This window comes from Psittacula echo (genome assembly GCF_963264785.1).
Source record: "Psittacula echo genome assembly, chromosome: 4".
Lineage (NCBI taxonomy): Eukaryota > Metazoa > Chordata > Aves > Psittaciformes > Psittacidae > Psittacula > Psittacula echo.
Genome location: NC_137738.1, coordinates 121,916,735 through 121,934,425, shown reverse-complemented (window position 1 = coordinate 121,934,425; position 17,691 = coordinate 121,916,735). Strand labels below are relative to the sequence as shown.

Here is a 17,691-nt window from a genome sequence, read left to right as displayed (position 1 = left end):
AGGTTGTATGTTCTGCTGGTTAGTTTGGATTGCGTACTCCAGGAGCTGATACTTTACACTGCTTAAGTTCATGAAAGGCCTCAGTGTCTTTTTTATAGTTAGGAATTCCAGGTGAAAATCCTTCTTCAATCTTTGAACAGAGGCAGCAGCTTCTTGTTTAGTCTGGAGAAGAGAAGACCTGATCGCTCCCTACAAGTGCCTGACAGGAGGATGGAGGCAGGAGGGGCTGGGCTCTGCTCCCAAGGAACAAGGGATGGGACAAGAGGAACCGGCCTCAAGCTGCACCAGGGCAGGTTTAGATGGAGCTGAGGAACAATTCCTGCCCCAAAGGGTGCTCAGGCATTGGAACAGGCTGCCCAGGGCAGGGCTGCAGTCACCGTCCCTGCAAGGGTTCACACCCCGTGGAGACGAGGCCTCGGTGCCATGGGTTAGTGGTGGCCTTGGCAGGGCTGGGATAAGGGTTGGACTGGATGAGCTGAAAGGGCTTTTCTAAACTGGTGGATTCTGTGATCCTAGAGGTATTCTCAGTGGATGGCTTGCTCCACTGGGATTTCCCAAGTCTGCTGGTCACCCGGGTGTCTGCTCTTGAGAGGACAGCATCCTATATTGCTATAGTATTACAATGACTGTTATTTATCCTTTTTTCTATTGAAAGGAGGTGGGGAGATCCTTGTTGGTATTTAGCTGCTTCTGGGCACCGGCTGCTGCAGTGCTCTGCCAGGTTTTAATTCGGAGGCTTTTCCCATCCATTTGCTCTCCAAAGAGCACGTCCTCCTGTCAGGTTTGCAGCTGCCTTTATCTTCTCTCTGTTCACAAGTGTTCTGCTTTGTTGTAGGGGAGATCGGTGAGTACAGGAGCCAGTGTAGAGCAGGCACTGTCACCTCTGGTCCCAGGGCAGAGGCACATGTGGTGGCTGTGTGCTGGCAGGGGCAATGCAGCTGAGAGCCCACTTTAATCCTACGTAGCTCTTTGTAGGTGATCAGCAAGTGCAGTAATTGGTGTTAATGTGGTGGAGGAACTTGTTCAGATAAAGTTCCTTCAGGCAGGAACTGCTGTTAGTCTCCCACTTTGGTACAGGACCTATAGCCCAGGCCTGCCAGGATGCAGTAACTATTGCCAAGGTAACTGTACAGCCACACAGCTGGTGGGCTCAGTTGGTCTGATAACATTCCTTTCAAGGCACTCTTGGCTTTGAAGTCTGGTGACAGCTCAAATACCCAAGCCACTATTTTACTGGTGATAAAAGCACACGGAGAAAGCAAAGTTCCTTTTGGTGCAGGCTCTCACTTGTGTAAGGGAGGAAGATCCAGGTACGTGGCTGGGTTGAGTCTGTGAAAGCTCTTTTGCCCTCCAGCTACCTCTGTTTGCATATGGGGATTATTGATTATTTTTTTTTTTTGGAAATAATGGATGATAGCTCCTTATAGCTTTTGAGTGGGATACAAAGTGCTCCTGTTCCTCTCATGGTAGAGCAGCATCTACTATCCTAAAGCTTGCTTACCTGCTTTGTGGCTTGGGTTGAAGAGTTGGGGTTTGCTCACAAGCTGTAGGGGCTGCACTTGAGCACAGTGGTATTGGTGTTTTCGCAGCCTGCCTTTCAAAACCCGGCAGCCTTGTGGATCTCGTTTCCCATTCCCAGGCAGACAGAGGCAGGCACTGCTTGTACAAAGATGATTTGGTGTTGGTGTCTGCAGGTGACTCCTCTGTGCTGGGACTATGCAGTGAAGGGCTTTAATGCTGGGTTTGATGTTCAAAGTGTGGGCTTCTTCCTTTGTGAGAGGTAGCACTAGCAGCAAGACATAAATGTTGCAAGTACAAGGCCAAGAGCTTTCTTACCTCTCTGTTTGCAGACAATCACATTACTTCTTTAGCTGCTGAGGTGTTTGGCTATAAAGTGATCAATGCTGCAGCCTAGGCCATAGGGAGAGCACGTGGAGAAAACACTGTGCTGGTACAGTATGTTCTGGTTAAAGATCACTTTGACTGCTCAGCAGAACAAAATAATAGTGCATCATTATGCAGTGACAGTGGGTTTTCCTGGAATCATTGCCTAATGAAGAAGCCTGCACCTGTTTTGTAGAGCTCAGACTTGTGAAGCTGCCATGAGAGCTGCTCTGGCCCCACATGTTTAATTCAAAGGTGAAAAGGGCAGAGTATCTTGAATTAATTTGTAATGAATAGTGGTATTGCAGATCCTCCACTGGTTCTGAGGGGAAGGTGCCTAGGGAAGAAGGCGTGAGGACAGCAGTGTCACCTGGCTCACACCAGCTCCCCTTCTGCTGCAGCATTGCTCGAACAGTGGGATGAAGAACTTTCCATTATTAACATCCCAGTTTGGGGCTGAAGACTGAGTTTTATCAAGCTTGGTCAGTCGTGTCTGTGCAGTCTGGGCTGGCTGCTCAGACAGCTTCACCCCATGCACCCACATTGCTTCTGGGGCGCCTCCGGAACAGAGCTAGTGGTGTGGTGAGGCTGCTTCTTCCAAAACCCACATAGGAAGAGAACATCAAGCAGATAGCATCTGCCTTTACCTGGTGTAGCAAGAACTCAGTGACTTCAGACAGGCAGGGAGAGGTGCTTTTAGCGAGGCTGTGTACAGCCAGGAGGCATCAGGAGCTGCTGCTCTCCAGCAGCGCTGTCACAGCCCTACTCTCACTTCTGCTTCCCAGTGCCACTGCTGCCTGCAAAACGAGTTCAGTAGCGCTGCAATCCCTTTATCCAGGGGTTTCATCTGCAAGCTGCTGATGGGCTCAAAACCCATCTCTTTCCTTTTTTCCCCATTTTCCCCTTGTTATTACTTGGTGCATGTTTCTTGCCAGGGCTGTGGTGTTCTGCTGTGTGCTCAGGCTCCAGCCTGCAGCAGGAAGGCTGTGCTCAGCTGTTTCAGCACAGCAAGTTAGAATCTTCTGGTGAAACAAACAACAGAAACACCCACACCACAGAACAAAAATGTCTTTTTAACTGAGTTGCATTTAACCCCAAGCACGATGGTCAGTTTTATGAAAGAAATACTGCTCTACGTAAGGGTTTTATGGTTTGATGCAGCTTTACCAGGAGCAAAGTGCCTATAGGTTTTCTTTCCTAGCAGAGGATTTCTTGTATCTCCTCTTCATTGCCCTGCACATTGCACCAGTCACTTGCATGTTTTCACACTGGTTTGTTGCTGCTGGTTTTGTTGTCAGTGCTGCCTGTCTGTAACTGAGGCTCTTCCTTGATGTGGGCATGTTGGAGGCACAGGGATGAAGTGGGTGAGTGCGGAAAGGAGGTAAGAGCCAGGCTATTGCTCAGCACACAGAGCAGTGGATGCTGCACACTGACTGCCTATGTGCTGTCATACACTTTGTGGGTGCCACAGCCCCGCAGGCTTTGCAGGGATGTGAGCTGGTGGGCTTAGGCGTTCCCAGAAAGATCTTCCATTTCTGTAGGGTGCATAGGATGGAAGGCAGTGCAAAGATGCTCAAGGGGAACAACTGGACTGATGGGCAAAGCGGTCTGGTGTAACTAAGCAGGAAGGGGGACTGGTAGCCCAGCAATGCATTACAATTGACAGGTAGAGCAAAGCTGGGCTCTGAAGGGTCTTAGAGGTGAAGAACAAGTAGTTTGTGTTAGTTTGATGTTGTGAAGGCAGGGGAGCCAGTGCAGGCATGGACAGCTTGGGGGAACGGCCTTTGGAGGCTGGTGTGCATGTAAAAACCTAAGGAGAGCTGCACACAACAGCTTCGGTAGAGCTGGCAGGGACCTGGACTTTGAAGCGCCAAGTGGGCAGGTGAGGTGGGTTTGCCTGGGTCAGAGATGGGCTCCATGTCCCTGCCCTGAAGGACGGGAAGAGGAAGTTACTCACGCACATGTTGTGGCGCTTCCAGAGCTTGTGCCTGCTGCAGGGGATCCCATTGGCAGCAGGCTGGGTATTGGGTCCCTGACCACGGTAGGGTTCCCAGGCCCAGACTGGAGCAAGGGGAAGGCTTTGAGAGGCACAGGGCAGATGCAGCCACTTAACGGGTGCACTAACACCCTCTGAGGCCACCCTCTGCTGCTGGGCTTGATGATCAGGTAGTGAGGTGGAACAAGAACTGGTTGAAAGGAAGAAGGCAGAGAGTTGTGGTCAATGGGGCAGAATCTCGCTGGAGGTCTGTGACTAGTGGAGTCCCTCAGGGGCCGGTGCTGGCACCAGTGCTGTTTAATACTTTCATCAAGGACCTGGATGAGGGAACTGAATGTACCCTCAGCAAGTTCGCTGATGACACTAAACTGGGAGGAGTGGCTGACACACCAGAAGGCCGTGTTGCCATTCAGCGAGACCTGGACAGGCTGGAGAGTTGGGCAGGGAGAAACTTGATGAAATTCAACAAGGGCAAGTGTAGAGTCCTGCATCTGAGGAGGAACAACCCCATGTACCAGTACGGGTTGGGGGTTGACCTGCTGGAAAGTAGCGAAGGGGAAAGGGACCTGGGGGTCCTGGTGGATAGGAGGATGACCATGAGCCAGCAATGTGCCCTTGTGGGCAAGAAGGCCAATGGCATCCTAGGGTGCATTAGAAAGGCTGTGGTCAGTAGGTCAAGAGAGGTTCTCCTCCCCCTCTACTCTGCCTTGGTGAGGCCGCATCTGGAATATTGTGTCCAGTTCTGGGCCCCTCAGTTCAAGGACAGGGAATTGCTTGAAAGAGTCCGGCGCAGAGCCACGAAGATGATGAAGGGAGTGGAACATCTCCCTTATGAGGAGAGGCTGAGGGAGCTGGGTCTCTAGCCTGGAGGAGACTGAGGGGTGACCTCATCAATGTTGACAAATACGTAAAGGGTGAGTGTCAGGCTGATGGAGCTAGGCTTTTCTCAGTGATGTCCAGTGATAGGACAAAGGGTAATGGGTGTAAACTGGAGCATAAGAGGTTCCATGTGAACATCAGGAAGAACTTCTTTACTGTGAGAGTGACAGAGCACTGGAACAGGTTGCCCAGGGGGGTTGTGGAGTCTCCTACATTGGAGATATTCAAGGCCCGGCTGGACAAGTTCCTGTGTGATGTACTCTAGGTTACCCTGCTCTTGCAGGGGGGTTGGACTAGATGATCTTTTGAGGTCCCTTCCAACCCTTGGGATTCTGTAATTCCCAACTTTCTGTTATTGGGAAGGAGGAAAAGCATTCAGCCCGTTAACAGGCTGTAATGAGGTGGATGTGTCCCTCTGCCCATGGGAAGGGCGGCTGGAGCTGATGCTCTGTGCAGAGGCCGTTTGCTTCACTTCTCCATGCAAGGATCAAACCATGCACACGCTGGAGCCCTGGCTGAGGACAGGACACACGTAACTGGAGTTTGAATGTCTGCAGAGCCTATGACCTGTGCTGTTCTCTTAGCTGGGCTTTGTGCAAGGCCTCCTTGAGGCAGTGGAAAGCCTCCTGAGACAGAGTCTGCTCCATCCCCAGGCAAGAAGCAAGCACATCATCTCAGCCATGTTGTGTCTTGAACCCATGCATGAGGAGCCCTGAAAAATACACCTGTGTGTAGCGCTAGTGCTGGAGTGAAGAGCACTTTCTGGGAGCTCTGACTTGAGGTTAAATTGGCTTTTTCACTTCCCCAAATAAAGGTACAAACAAGTGTTAATGTCCACTCCCCTGTGGTCAGTGGTCTCTCAGCACGAACCCACTTTGCTCCATCTTGCACGCAGGACACCCTCCGTGATCCCCACAGGTCTTTGCTCCTCTGCATGTGTACAACATGGAGAAGGGGGGTGGTGGTTCCCTTCTTCCCCTTTTCTGATTGTTTCCCTCCTGTCCTTGATTCCTTTTTTCCCCACGCTTTCCTGGGAAGCAGCCGGACTTTGTCCCCCAGGCAGCACATTGCTGCCAGTGCAGCACCAGCACCTGAGCTCTGCCGCCTCCTGCACCGCTCAGACGTGCTGCACCTCTCTGTTTTGGAAGCACCCGAGTGTGAGCAGGATTGGTGCTGCCGACATCCAAGCAGAGAGCGGTGTGAGCCGCTGCAGCGGCTCCTCACCAGTGAAAAGCAGTGTCCGAGATGCACAGAAATACTGAATGCTGCTGGGATGGAGCAAAGTTGGTGACAATCAGGGCTTGTTTGTAATTTCAGTGCTGTAGATATGTACATGCAAAGTAGCCTTTTAAAGCGGGATTTGTGCTTGAGCATCGTGTCCTTTGGAAATGAGCACAAAGATGAGCAATTGTACGATCCCAGTGAATGAATTCATTTACCTCTTCTTTTTAAATCAGTCTCTACAGAATGAGATACAGAGCAGAGGGGAAGGAGAGAAAGGGAAGCGTGGATAAAAGCTTGTGGAATAGTTGGGGGTTTGGCTGTGTAAGTCATGAACCCCCAAGATTTGTGTCTCCCAAACACAGCTCTAATTCAAGAGAATGGTTGAAAATACGGATCTAGTAAATCTACATTGCGAAATTAAATTACAGCCAAGAACTGTAACTATCCCAAATAGTCCGTGTTTAAGGGGAAGGAGGATGAAAACAGCCTCGCCTCCTGGTTAACTGAGTGATGAGAACTCGGAGATTAAAAAGAAAAGAGAAAAAAGAGCCAGCAATCCTTTCAGTTTTGCAGAAAGTTGCCATTCAGCTCTGTGGAGAATCTGTGTTTGCTCTTCCTTCCAAAATGAGGTAAAACATGTGAAAACATCGCTGTTCACAAGAAATCATCATCAGGGAATTAATCACTAGTGAGGGGGTCTTGTTTCCTGTGGGTTTAACTGATTTCCACTTAAGAGCAAACAGCCTTGAGGCAGGTGCTGTAGCTGTGTGGCGCCCGCTCTTCCCTGGATTTTGTTGTCAAACCATTCCATGAATCCACTGGGAAGCAGGAGTGTTGCTGCCCTGGCTGCAGGCTGCTCTGCGGCCCAGCCAGCCTTAGCTGAACACTCAGGTTTGGTGTTTCTACCCAACAGGTTGGGATGTTGGTGGTAACGGTTCCAAAGCAAGAGAGAGCCACGAAACGCAGTCGGAAACTAGTCCCTCGTCGAGCCCAAGTCCTTCCTTGTCAAGGTAAAGTTGTGAAATCCTGTAGCATTTGAATGCTTCTCACAATGAGAAACACTGACAGCAAAGGACTGAAGCTCTGGTTACTCGATTTCTTCACTTGAGCCCGGGTTAAGGTTGTATTTATGTTTATTTACTGACACATCTTCAACTTTGGTGCACCTCAGCAAATATTTGTGCCAAAGCCAAGGCTTGTTTTGCAGCTGTTGTTTTCCCATTTTCAGACTCAATTGACATCTCAGTGAACCACGAACGAGCCAGTCCAGCTGCTTTCAGCAGGGCTGCTCAGGGGCCAGACAATGGGAGTTGTCAGGAGAGGGGCAGACAGAGAACAGAAAGTCTTCAGGAAATAAAGTGGTGGGTTTCTCCTCCGTGGATCTGAGATGTGAGCTCGCTGTAACTGGATAACGCTTCCCATGGGTTTGGGGGTGTTATATTTGATGCTGGCTTAGTTGTATTATTTTCTTGCTTTCAAACCGAGTGTGTTTAATTAATGGCCTCACATGTACCTAAAGGGCACGGTTTGTTCTTTTTCCCTTCCTTGTTTTTTTTTGGAAGCTGGTTTGTGTGTGCGTTAAAATGCAGCCATTCCCTTGGGTCTCTGGGCAGTTCTGTTGGATGTTCCTTGTGTTCTTCATTGGCATGTAACAGGAATCAAACAGCAGCAATCAAATTAGTGGTCAAGAAGCAGCAGAAAATGGGATAGAACATGGGCAGCTCCTGAAATACTGGCTGGGCTTTAGATGCTTATCTGCTCGTGTTAGAACAGCCCGATGAGTGCTGCTGCTGCGTGGCTCCTGGTCTGAAACTGCCACTACCAGCACTGGGGAAGAGTCTTTAAAGCTTTTTGATGAAATTTGAGCTCTTGTTTGTACATCCCTTTCAGTAGCTTGGTTTTATGCTGGTATCAAGGAGGTCAGGTCAGTTTTGTGAGCGGTGGTGTGCAGTTGTGTGAAAATCACAGGGTTTCTGTCACTCCCCAAGTGCAGTAAACACAAACTGGAACACGGTGCTGATGAATGACATTCCTGCGCTTGTGTGGGATCCATTCTTACAGCCCTGTATCCAAACTCTGTCTTTTTTCTTTCTTTCTTTTTCCTTCTTTTTTTTTTTTTCTTTTTTTTCCTTTTTCTTTTTTTTCCTTCTTTTTGGAATTTCTGGAGCTTTGAACATGATGTTCCAAAGGATGCAACTGTGAAATGCAGGGCTGCTCCTACAGATGAGTTTTTAAATGCTGAACGTTAGTCAGTCACTAAATGACTAAAGAGGGAGAGCAGGAAGAGAAGGATCAGGCCCTGAGGAGCTTTGTGCCAGGATCCCTCAATAAAATCTGTTGAATTTAAAATGAACTGTTTCTGTATTAGGAGAAAGTCTCTCAGCTTTGTCCCTGCGGCTGCTGCACTGCTCACTAATGATGCACTTGGCAACTCCTGCATCTCGGATGCTGTTCAGATGGAGTAAATGTTTTTGCTGTTTCAAATTCTTACTTGTGATAGATTATAAAACATTTCTGCCCTATCATTTCACACCGTTCAGTGTGAGAAGCAGCACTCCTCATGCGCTGATACGCGATGATGCTTTAAGGAAATAAATCTCTTATAGTTGGCTTTTCCAAATGAATCGCCGACACTGCAGCCTTCCAGAGGGGGAGTTTAGCAGCAGCCCTTCCTTTGGGAATCTTGGCACCCACTCTGTGGAGAGGGGAGCGGTGAAAGTGGTGGGGACGAGGAGGACTGGGCAGGGCGGCCGCCTGCAGCACCGGGAGGTTTCTGCGGCGCTCACATTTAAGCGCTCCACTTAGTGCAGTCACTTCTGGGCTTTATTGCTTTGACAAGTGGTCTCGAAACCCACTACTTGAGAGTGGCCGTCGCTGCGCAGCACCGCCGCGGAGCTGCCAGAAACTCGTCTTTGCTCCGTTTTGTCACTGAGCTGATGAGTGACCTCGGGGCAGACCCCGCCGGACCCAGCGAGGAGAAATGGCTTCCTCTGATGTCCCCCAGACAATAATTATGATGTGCCAGTTAAGCCCAAACTACAGCTGAGGGATTTTACTTTAAAGCAGAGGCTCGGGCGCAAAAATGCATTTATAGCTCTTTGTCTGGCACCTCATTATGTGTGGGCCTGATTCATTAAGTAATTGGTTTGCAGTTGTTTACATGAGTATTAAGGCTTTCTATTCAGCAGCCTTTGAGAGATACATTGTGCAAATGTTGCATGTTATGAATGCTGAATGAGGGGCCGGGGACCGGTCCTATTGGCTAAACACTGCGCTCTGTTGAAAAGCAAGAGAAAGAGATTGGGTGCTGCTTTGCATAGCAATGACTTTCTTAATAAGCTTTACAGATTGATACACACAAGCTATAAAAGATGCAAAGAGATACTCTTAGCACATTTATACATGCTCATTTCACTATTATGGGGCTGGAGAAGGGAAGAATTGAGGGCTTTCATATTCGGTTTTTCAGTGCGTGTCTTCAGTGCATGAGACTTAATAGAATCCGATGTTTATTGTATTATAAATCACGGGGAAGTAGGCAGATCTGCAACAGTTTATTATTAAAGATTCTTTCAATGTAAATCTTTTTCTGCCATTGTATTTCCTACAGCAAAATCATTTTGTGGTTGAGTGGGGATGAAAGGCATAATGTACGAAGGAGTGAGTCTTAATAGGAAGCTGCTCTCCGAGTAAAGACCACTTGTTCCCTTTTGTTCGGAGGTGCATGCCAGAGCTTCCTCTTCTCCCGCAAATACTATCCTTCCCCACGATTAGCTACAAAACTACTTTTTCCTGCCTTCATTTACATTATGAAGGGAATATTTTCATGCACAAAGGTGCCGCTTTGGTTTGCAGAGTTTGTGTTTTGCACCACCAAAGAGTGTGATAAATTATGCAGTTCCTTGGGGGAAAGGGTATCAGAAGTCAGGCGGCCTGTCTGGGCGGCAGGCGCTGTGTGTGGCATCCCGCGGCCGGAGCGCTGGCTGCAGCCAGAGGAGGTCACTGGTTTTCTGGGTACCGCGGGGGTTTTGATGGGAGCAGGTTATGTTGCTTTGCCTTGTTTGCGCTGTCTCGTTTCGGAATAATCTGGAGATTAAAGGTGCATTATCAACCGAGACCCACGGAACCACTGTCATGTGTCAGGACACAAACACGGCGTGAAGTATTTTTCAACTTTGATTAATCTGCCCTGTGGCAGTAATCCGGCCTGGTCTCTGAAGGCTGCTGTGGAGTCGAAAGCCGCCGTCACCAAACACAGATGTAATGACATGCAAATAAAAGTTGGCAGATAATAATTCATCCTCTTAATTACTCTCGGGGGCGATGCTGAACACGGGCCGCTGCCGCTGCTCCTTGTGCCGAAGCGGCTGTGGCCATCGGGGGGCACTCCGGCTCTTCGCATCCCCCCTCCGAGCCAGCGCTGGCCCTGCCTGGCTGCTTTGGCCAAAGGTTCGCAATGTTTGGAGCTGGGAGTGGTCAGGAGCTTTACCAGGAACCCCGGGGGAAGTGGCGTGGTATGTGCCAGGCTGCCCCCACAAGCCAGCCCCATCCCGTTGTTTTATCCTCTCGTTGTACTTCCAGCTGCCGAGTCACTTCTGTGAGAAGCGACTGTAAATTCAAGCACGCTTTTCCTGATGGTACAGCTGTTTCCTTAAGCTTTGTTACCTAAATCTTAACATCCAGCTGTTGCAGGAACAGCAGCGCGGAAGTGGTGGTGCTCCATGAATATGGTGGGGAATCGTGTAGGGGAATAGTTATCCATGTAAATACACTGGCCCTGTTTTACAGAGGACATAGTGTTTATTTCTGTGGTGATGCCCTGTGCGCTTCCAACAGTTTCATCCCGGTGCTGAGACACAGTCTTTGTGTCAGAGGTTCCTCCAGGTGAGAATGGGTTGTTTTTTCCTCAAGTGTGGCATATCTGAGCAGCAAACGGTCTTAAATGTAGCTCAGTACGGATCTTTGTAGCCTAAAAGTCATCTTATTCGCAGTTTAATTACTTAACCTCAGTATTACTACTTTAATTCTCGTGTGAGTAGTGGATTTTTTAGTTTATACTGAATTTCCAGCATGGGGAATACTTCTGTGATGCTCAACTTCTAGTAAATGATGAGCAGGAAATGGCAGAGCTGTTGGGCTTCTGCTGGAGCTGGAGGATGGTGTGTGAGCACCCTGGTCAGTGTTGCATTGGAGGCGCTGCTGCTGAGCGCACCAGAAAATGCTTTTTGGAGCTGGATCTGCAGCTCCTCACCCTCACGTGCTGCTGGGGAGAGGCTTCATCTCTTACCTCGCCGAGGGTTGATAAACACCACCCTGTGAAGAAGAAATGCTCAGTTTGGTTTGCATCTCAGATACGTGAGCACAGGATGGGAGGCGTCCGACCCCAACAGGAGCCTCGGTGCCCCTGAGGCAGCTGAGCTTTGTGTTTGGTTGCGTTTCTGCCAAGGCCTGGCGCGTCAGTGGTGGTTTCTGCCGGGGTGCGGGGTGTGTTGGGTTGGCTTGGTTGGGGTTTGCTTGGTTGGGTTTTCCCTGCGGTGTTTGGGTGGTTTTCTTTGTGTCTTTTGTTTCTTGTATTTTTCTCCTTGGCATTGAGGTGGCTTTTTTCACTTGACACCAAAACGTGCGGTTCAACAGGTGCTTTAACAAAAAGGTACTCAGCTAAAGGAAGCATTTCTGCTGCTGCCAGTGAGGCACCTCTATTAACTTGCCTATTGTTGGTCTGGCTTCTTCCTCTTAATATTAATTTTCTTTACAGAGGCAGAAATATTTCCTCGGAGCTTTTTCATTTCTTATTGTTGCAGCATCTTCAATACAAAAAGCCTGTTTCATCAGAGTAAAGGAGAGATTAAAAGGCCCTTTGAAGTTAAACTGGTTTGGGGTTTTTTCTTTGTTAGAGCCTGGATTCAGTTTGGAATTATTTTAGGGAAGAAGCGAATGTGTAAATGGATATGGAAGGGTCACGACGGGGGGATTAGTGGAGGCAGTGCAACTGGCCTTACTTCATTTATACTCCTAAATTTCTCCATGGAGGTCTGTGTGGTTATTGTGTGTTCAGGATCCCAGATGATAACTCCATGATTGAGTTTGCCGATTGCTGAATACAAATGCTTTGCAAGGTAGAGGTCTCCTTGCATCTTACCAGCCTTGACTAACACTTCAGATGTAGTTCAAGAATGTATTCCCTGTTACAAAGCTCTCTTGAAGCATTTTCCAGGCTTGGCTTGGCAGAGCTGGGATTTCCAATCTGGCATTTCTGTTGTCCTAGTTCCACTTTCCGTACCTCCCTGGGTGTTTGTGCTGACAGCTTTGTTCCAGGCCTTTGCTGACACCATGTTCCCATCTCTCTTTATGGGCTGCTGTGTCACACCAACACCCAGCTCCTGGTGCAGCACTACAGCACTGTGCTGTTCTGGGGGTGAACCCCATTCTACACCCAGTAGATTAGCCCCAGGAGGATGAACCCCACTGAGTGGATGGGTTTGGGTAGAATGCAAACATCCGTCTTCCCTCCTCTCCTGTCAGCATTGACCCTTTTCCTCATGGGAATCTGGTGTGAAATAGGAAAGATTTCCAGATTCTCCTACAGCCACAGTGGTTCTTGTCCATCGCAACTTCTCCATCAGACCTCTGGCCTTTGGCCAGACACAGAGCACCTCACAGTGCTTTGAGCCGTGTGTGGAAGGTCCAAGCTGCCCAGGGCACAGGCAGTCCTCCACTGGTGGTTCCATGCCATGAGTGGTGTCCTGGGCACAGCAGAGGCTGTGGGCTGAAATGACCAATCCTCTTGTGTTTAATCTGGGTTTGAACCAAAGAGAGAAGTGGAGCAAAGAAATCACCCCTGGGGACCCCCTGGTGTGGTTGAACACGGGCCCCCCCCCCTTCCCCTCGAGCCAGGGGAGGTGCAGCAGTGGGAGCGGTTGCTGCTGGATCCCGTGTTACTGAACTACCCAAAGATGAAATGTTCACGAGCAGTCTGCCACAGGAGCCACCTCTCCATTGGTAGCTCTGCAACAAGGGGTTTCTCACGCTACACCCAGGGGAAAACTGCAGCCACCAGAGCTGCAGCCTCTTGAGCACATTTTTATGGGCTTAGCCTGGGATGCATGGAGCATCTCCTGGGAAATGCTGAGGGTCATGGAACCACCAAAGTGAGCGGGAGTTCCGGGTGTTCAGTGTATTGCAGGACTCAGCCCAAAGGCTCTGACTTAAAATATGTGCTGGAAATACCATCGAGTAAATGTATTTGAAGAAGTTGAAGTGTAACGCAGTGCAGGGTTTGACTCAGAATGGCACAGACAGGTGTTGGGATGGTGTGCTAACAGAAGGTCAGGTAAACAGGAGAATGTTTTTTACTTAAATAACAAGTTACTAATTAGTGATATCACTGTTACTATTGTACTAGTGCTGATACTTGTTGCTAGTTCCTAAGTCTCACTTTGGTATCTTGGTTGAAGCTTGGCTGTGTTTAATATCTATTTCTGTGAATTGTTGTGTATCTGCAAAGAGGAAGTTTTGTGTATCTGCATTCACAGCTTGTAGAAAAGGAGTATGAGCCCCCTTTGATTTAAAAGGCCAAGTTTGTGTAACACAGGTAGCTCTAATGTAATGAAACTCCCCCCTGCTTTAAGTTCAGCTTTGCAGCTGCAGTCCCAAATCCTTGTGAATCCAGTGGTACAAGACAAGCAGTGAATCATCTCTGCTTTTTTTTTCCATATCTCCTTCACAAATGCCTCCACAACAGTAGTTAGAATATCTGAAGTCCCCACTTGAAGCCATTCTGTATCATTGCCATTTCTTTAACTGAAATGCAGCAAATTGCATTAGATTTTTTGACAGCTGATTGAGTCCTGGTTTGACTGTGGCAACGGCTTCAAACTGCAGCTTGACACTTGCTTATATTTCACTAGTTGGGGCTGTAATGTCACAAATATCGCCCATTTGATCTCCCTTTATCAAAATCAGCTGAAGCTTTATTTCTGAGCTTCTTGCAGGATTGTTAATATAACAGTTAATTCTCCTACATCATTGCCCTGTGTGATTATTTCACAGCACCAACACAATACGCACGCCACACACAAAAGATCAAAATGATTCCAGCTTGTTTGAGGGATTCAAAAGGGCCTGTGATGCTCTAGACACAAGAGCAGGCATTTAACAGAACAGAATCGCAACTGCATATACATCAAGGTAGATCAAAGGCAGTGGGGAGAGCGCACATTTACATAGGGATGGGATGATGCTATGGGAACCCAGGCGCTGGGCTGGAGGAGCATGCTGGCAGGAAGGGAATAAGGAAGTTCAGTGAGCATCAGTGGGGGGTGCTTTTATTTTTGTTTGGGGGTTTTCTTTACTTACTTTGCATTATCTGAAAGGCTGCAAAAGATCGACAGGGCTCTGAGCCTTTGTAGCCTTAACTCGCTGCTGATGTAAACCCGCGCCATGACCAGGGGATGACTCCAGCTCACACTGCCTGAACATCTGGACCAGGGGCTCTGCTGCATGTTGATTTCTCCACCTTTTAAAAGACAGAAAGGTGAAGAAACCCTTGTTAAAATAGTTATTAAAACGTGGTTACTGGTACTTTTTAAACCATTTTACAGTTGTTTGGGGTTTTTATAGTAACTTCCTTTACCATTGTGACCCTGTGCTAATGATTTGAAATCTCTTTCTCTTTTACAGAGCTGAAACCAGGAAGGGAATGGTAGCTGCTATAAAATCCAAAGGTAAGAAACAGATGTTAACACTACTTAAAATCGACAGATCTTTCTAAGTATATTTTACATTATAGAAAATCTCCCAAGAACAGCGCTGTAGGACTGTATAAAACATGGATGTAAGGAGGTGGGACAGTATGGAATTTCCCTGTCTCAAAGCAGGAGTCAGCAAATAGTTCACAGTGACAAATCCTGGACCAGAAACTATATGCAGTGTTTCGCACTGCATATAGTCTGGAAGCAGTTATGACCTTTGCTGCAAGGTAGTGAACAGCAAGTAGGTAGAAGCAAAACTGGGAAGGAAAAAACTGATGTTTTATTGATCTTCCCTTTGAAACCAGGGGCTGCAGAAGGGGTGGGCAGCAGCATGACTGGCTGCAGGGCTGCAGCAGGTGGGTGCACAAAGGAGCCCGCATCTCGAATGATTTTTTTGTCCACATGCAAGTGGCCTTTCTATTAAATTGGTGGCTGGATCCCGTGTGTTTTCATTCCCACCACATTTCAGTTTTCTCTTTAACCACTGTGAGGACCACTGGTGGCTGAAGTCACCTCTGATGGAGCCCTGTCAGTGAAGCTGGTGCTGGCAGCTTTCAGCACTATGCAGTCCTGACTGGTACAGAACAGGGACTTAGAGCTGTGGTGTCTGAGCTGCTTTAAAGGTGCTGTAGGCAATGGTGCTTTAGTGCCATTTGAAAGCCTCTCTCACTCCCAGACCTTCTCAGCTGGGGAGTTTCATGTTGTTAGAGCCTTTCAGCACGTTGAGCCCCTTCCCCAGCGCTCAGCACAGGAGTGAGCCCAGGGCACAGCTCTGATGTTCCTGGCGGAGCGCAGACCTGCTGGCTGGGGGGCCAGGGATACAGGATGAAAGATGCAGCTGCTGCACTTGGAGATAAGGTGTTTATAGAGCTTGTGCCCTCAGAAGCACTAAAGGTATTAACAGTGCCTCAGTCAAACATGAGCTGACATGTCTGTGTGAGGTGTGACAGCCTCCCTCCCTCCTCCTGCCCTGTGCCACATTTGGGGCATCATGTCTATCACATTGACCTTGCACAAACAGCAGCCCCACAAAAGCAGTTGGGAGCAGGCAGACAGCATAGTGCTGTGAGCCAGTGTGGCCTTGGCTTGTGCTTCCCCATGTGCTTTTCACTTGATTTTCATCCACAGATCAAATGAATTTACATCTTGAGGAAGCTCTCGGACATGCCACATTTCAATGGGATTGTGGTTCATTTCAGTGAAGTTGTTTGCTAATTCCCAGAGGTGTTTGTTGGAGCCAGGCGGTTCCCTGAACCCAGATCTTGGCTGTATTTGATCCTGTCCCAAAGTGGTGATATCACTCATGACGTCGTTGCTGTTTTGATGCCAACTCTGTGATGTCATGGTCCGACTGTGACTTCACTGTGGGGTCAAGTAGGGCAGAAAGTGGCACATAATGGACAAAGCTGTAATTGAGGCAGCAGCTGGGCAAGTAAATTGCTTGGAGTGGAAATGTTCTCTCAAGGTACCTTGAGGAACAATGAAGTGGGGCCTCTGAATGAGCCGCTGTCTGGCCACAGCAGCTCCCTTCTGGAGAAATGATGTACCCACATCACGCTGTATCAAAAACCACCTCAATCTCGTGCACTTCAGAATGTCCCTTCTCTAAGCCATGCTGTGCAGCTGCCTCAGGAGAGCTGCAAAATGAGCATGTCTGTGATACAAATGACATAAACAGGAAAAGATTTGATAACTTGTTTTTTTTCTCCCAACCCTCAGCTTTCTGGGGTGAATCTGACGAGAGCAGCTCTGAGCTCGAGGCTGCTCTGTGCCCCCAAGCCCACAGCACAGAGGCAGATGAGTTTGATGACTTCTATGATTAAGATCCCCCTGCTCACTTTGGAGAAGAAATAAGCAGAATCATCTTGTACCTATGGAGTGTGCTGCTGTCTGAAGTGCAGCTCCTTACTGCACGGTCACAGAAAATGTAAATACAGAATAAAGATTCCTTGGTTCTATACCTGGACTCCTCTGTGTGTTTTCTCTTTAGTGCTGAGTTGTTTCCCTGATCTCACAGCACTTGTGTCCCATGAGACTGAGCCTTTCTCTGCTCTGTTGGTTTGGGGGAAGAAATGAAGATGTCAAAGATGTCCCCCTGCTGTGAGACACCAGGACAGTGCTTGTCTGAGGATGAGCGCAAGCACTTCAATGGGCTGGAGCTCTATAAACAACCTCCTCTCAGGGAGGAAGCTGGGTCCCATGGAATTTAGAGCGGTTATTTAATGAGCAAATGAGTCTTGTTTCTGTTCCGGCACTTCTTCCACTGGCCTGGCCACTGGTCTTGTTGCACATGAACATGAGACCATCTTCTTCCAATGGCTGTATGAACTCTACAATTTTGCCTGCAGAGCTAGATGTGGTTTGCAAGAGGCCAGCAAGCATTCTGCATGTGCATACATATGCTGTGCAGGGTGGGCTGGCATGTTTGATCTTTATCTTCTGCAACAGATCAAGAAGAAGGAAAGCATAAAATGTACATTTTGAATTCAGCACATTTTGGAACAGCAGCATTTACATGTGGTGAGCCCCAGTGCTTTTCTGCTTGCGCTTGCTTTGTGCAATCCATGCTGGCGCTGCTGCATGGACATCACAGGAATGGGATGGCTCTGGGAGCTTCATGCATTTTTAATTTTCCTCCTTTAATTCCTTTTATCTAAAATGAAGTTCATTAAACAGGAGATTTTCTTTCGAAGGGAGAAACCAGAGGACATATTAAAAAAAAAAAAGAAATCTGTTCATAATTATGGGAAGTTCAAAAGCACAAAGCAGGACCCCAATTACAGCAGTGCTGCATCTCTGCACACAGGCACCAACCTCTGCACCCCAGCCATCAAAAGCAATTCTTAAATGGTAACAGTATTCAGTTTAATAAGAAGAGTGTGTAGCTCCAGAATGTGAAACAAAGGCTCACGGAAGGCTGGAAAGTGAAAACCCTGAGCACAGCTGGCTGCGGGCTCG

General features: G+C 48.3%; 1 protein-coding gene across 3 annotated transcripts in view; it reads left to right on the top strand.

The window, feature by feature from the left end:
- KIZ (kizuna centrosomal protein) overlaps positions 1–16,659 on the top strand; it is a 37,078-nt gene extending 20,419 nt beyond the window's left edge. For 2 of the 3 annotated variants that reach the window (XM_080615513.1, XM_080615512.1), the window contains exons 9-11: positions 6,897–6,993; positions 14,663–14,706; positions 16,453–16,659. In XM_080615513.1, coding sequence (XP_080471639.1) covers positions 6,897–6,993; positions 14,663–14,706; positions 16,453–16,556 — 245 coding nt within the window. In that variant the 3' untranslated portion in view covers positions 16,557–16,659. The remainder of the gene's footprint in view (positions 1–6,896; positions 6,994–14,662; positions 14,707–16,452) is intronic. The other variant, XM_080615514.1, reaches the window with a different exon arrangement.
- Positions 16,660–17,691: the final 1,032 nt, after the last annotated feature.